The following is a 1,806-nucleotide window of genomic DNA, read 5'->3' as shown; positions in this document are numbered from 1 at the left end:
AGTGGTTTAGTTGTGTTTAGTCCGGAAATATTTCGGTGCACAGTTCGTTAGACTACAATTGTGGTATATATGTCAAGTACATATATATCATATTTAGTGATTCAAGATTGAATTATTTAAAGCATTTTAAGATCTAGCTTCGACCGTACAGAGCTCTTACTTATCAGTTGTGTCTCTCACATACGTGGTCTGAAAAATTTATTAGAATATTAAAAACATTTAAGTTTACCGGCTTTAATCCTAATTTGCTCATGAGCTTCCTAGCTTTCTTTTCCCCACGGCTTTGCTTGGCCTTGGACACCATATCAATGGGAAGTCCAGTGACCGTTGTGCCAGGAAAACCGACGGTACCCGGAGTGCCAGCATCTTCTAATTCCGGTATAGTATCGTCCGAGTCAGAGTCAGTAGCAGAACCGATACCTACCAACTCCACCTTCGTAGGTTCCGAGCTCGCCGCCTTGTCAAGCTCCGTCAATTCTGGCATGTTTCCTGACCTGTAAAAAATACATTATATACAAATTTATACAAATTCTTATTCTCTATATAAAAAAGTAAAATCTCTAAGAAACAAAAGCACATAAAATGAAACATTAGAAGCTACCACGTGCCAAAATCGATAGAGCATGATAGAGCATGATAGAGCATGATAGAGCATGACTCCACCTAAAGTGTAATCTAATGAAGTGGTCAGATAATTTTCAACAAAATAGTCAGATTCGCACAAAATGTTGAAGGGAGATAAGTACATTTTCGATGTTAAGTCAATCGCGATGAAGAGTCAATCATAGTATCGATGGATGACCGGCGATCGGCGATCATTGGCGCGAAATCTCGAGTCCCGCACGAATATCATGAATGGACATTATGGCGTCCGCCAAAAAAGCCTGAGAAACAGTTTACTAAGGGCGATTTATTTTGATTCTTTGTGACTTTTACCTAATGTCGTGATTCGGTGTATTATAACTATGGCTAACACGTCTCGTCACTGCTAAATCGTAATCGGAACGTTTTGTCACGAAGTTTCACGCCATTATATGTGGCCACATAATAAAAATTGTCGGAAACAAGCCTCAATGGCTGGGAGCTTTAGAACCCGATATGCGCCCCATTAAAATCGTTGACGATAAGACATATCACGCAATACTATTAATACAAATATCAAGGACGACGTTCGATCTTATGATATCTGTACACCTCTTGACGAATTACACGATGATGCCGAAAAAATCATTAGATTTACCTTGCAAGGTAATCCGCCGATTGAATGAACGAACGAACACTATTGGACACTATTTTCACGTAGAAATTGAAGCCTATAAATTAAGGCCGATTTACATGCTTATCAGCTTACGGAGCCATGTATCATGGACATAGGAAATACCTAGACGAAGTACGCACAACGTGAGGTTGTAATGTTCTTATAATAATGGCTCCTGCACACAAAACGCGGCAACGCTTGCCGCGCAACGGAAGTTGCCACGATAACCAATCATTGGGCGAGTTCAAGACGGCAAAGCGGCTAGGCATGCTTGCCGAGCGAATGAGCATGACTGGTTCTTACTTGTGGCATTAAGGCCTGTTTCTACCAAAGTTTAAAGAGTTAATCTCTAGTGACATTTGGTTAACCAAAGTTTAGCAAAATATTGATTTCAACCAACGATTTGTTCTAGTTTAAACTTGTGTAAACTGAATTCAATTTAAACGGCCGATTTTCGCCGTTTAAACTCTTTAACTGTCAGGTTAAAGAGCAAACTCGGCCGGATCGAAAACGCTATTAAGGCTGCTTTCCTTTTAGGAGACACAGTC

General features: G+C 40.1%; 1 protein-coding gene across 3 annotated transcripts in view; it reads right to left on the bottom strand.

Moving 5' to 3' along the window:
• The window catches only part of Nacalpha (nascent polypeptide associated complex protein alpha subunit), a 2,812-nt gene extending 1,479 nt beyond the window's left edge, over positions 1 to 1,333 (bottom strand). The window contains exons 1-2 of one of the 3 annotated variants that reach the window (XM_018448810.1): positions 1,241 to 1,333; positions 230 to 494 (exon numbers count right to left, since the gene is read on the bottom strand). In XM_018448810.1, coding sequence (XP_018304312.1) covers positions 230 to 484 — 255 coding nt within the window. In that variant the 5' untranslated portion in view covers positions 485 to 494; positions 1,241 to 1,333. Of the gene's footprint in view, positions 1 to 229; positions 495 to 746; positions 830 to 936; positions 1,212 to 1,240 lie in introns of those variants that run through there. The other 2 variants (XM_018448811.1, XM_018448809.1) reach the window with 2 other exon arrangements.
• Positions 1,334 to 1,806: the final 473 nt, after the last annotated feature.

The sequence above is a fragment of the Mycetomoellerius zeteki genome, unplaced genomic scaffold (genome assembly GCF_001594055.1).
Source record: "Mycetomoellerius zeteki isolate Tzet28-1 unplaced genomic scaffold, Tzet1.0 scaffold228, whole genome shotgun sequence".
Taxonomy (NCBI): domain Eukaryota; kingdom Metazoa; phylum Arthropoda; class Insecta; order Hymenoptera; family Formicidae; genus Mycetomoellerius; species Mycetomoellerius zeteki.
Note: the sequence above shows the minus strand (reverse complement) of the source record. Positions and strands in the feature narration are given on the sequence as shown.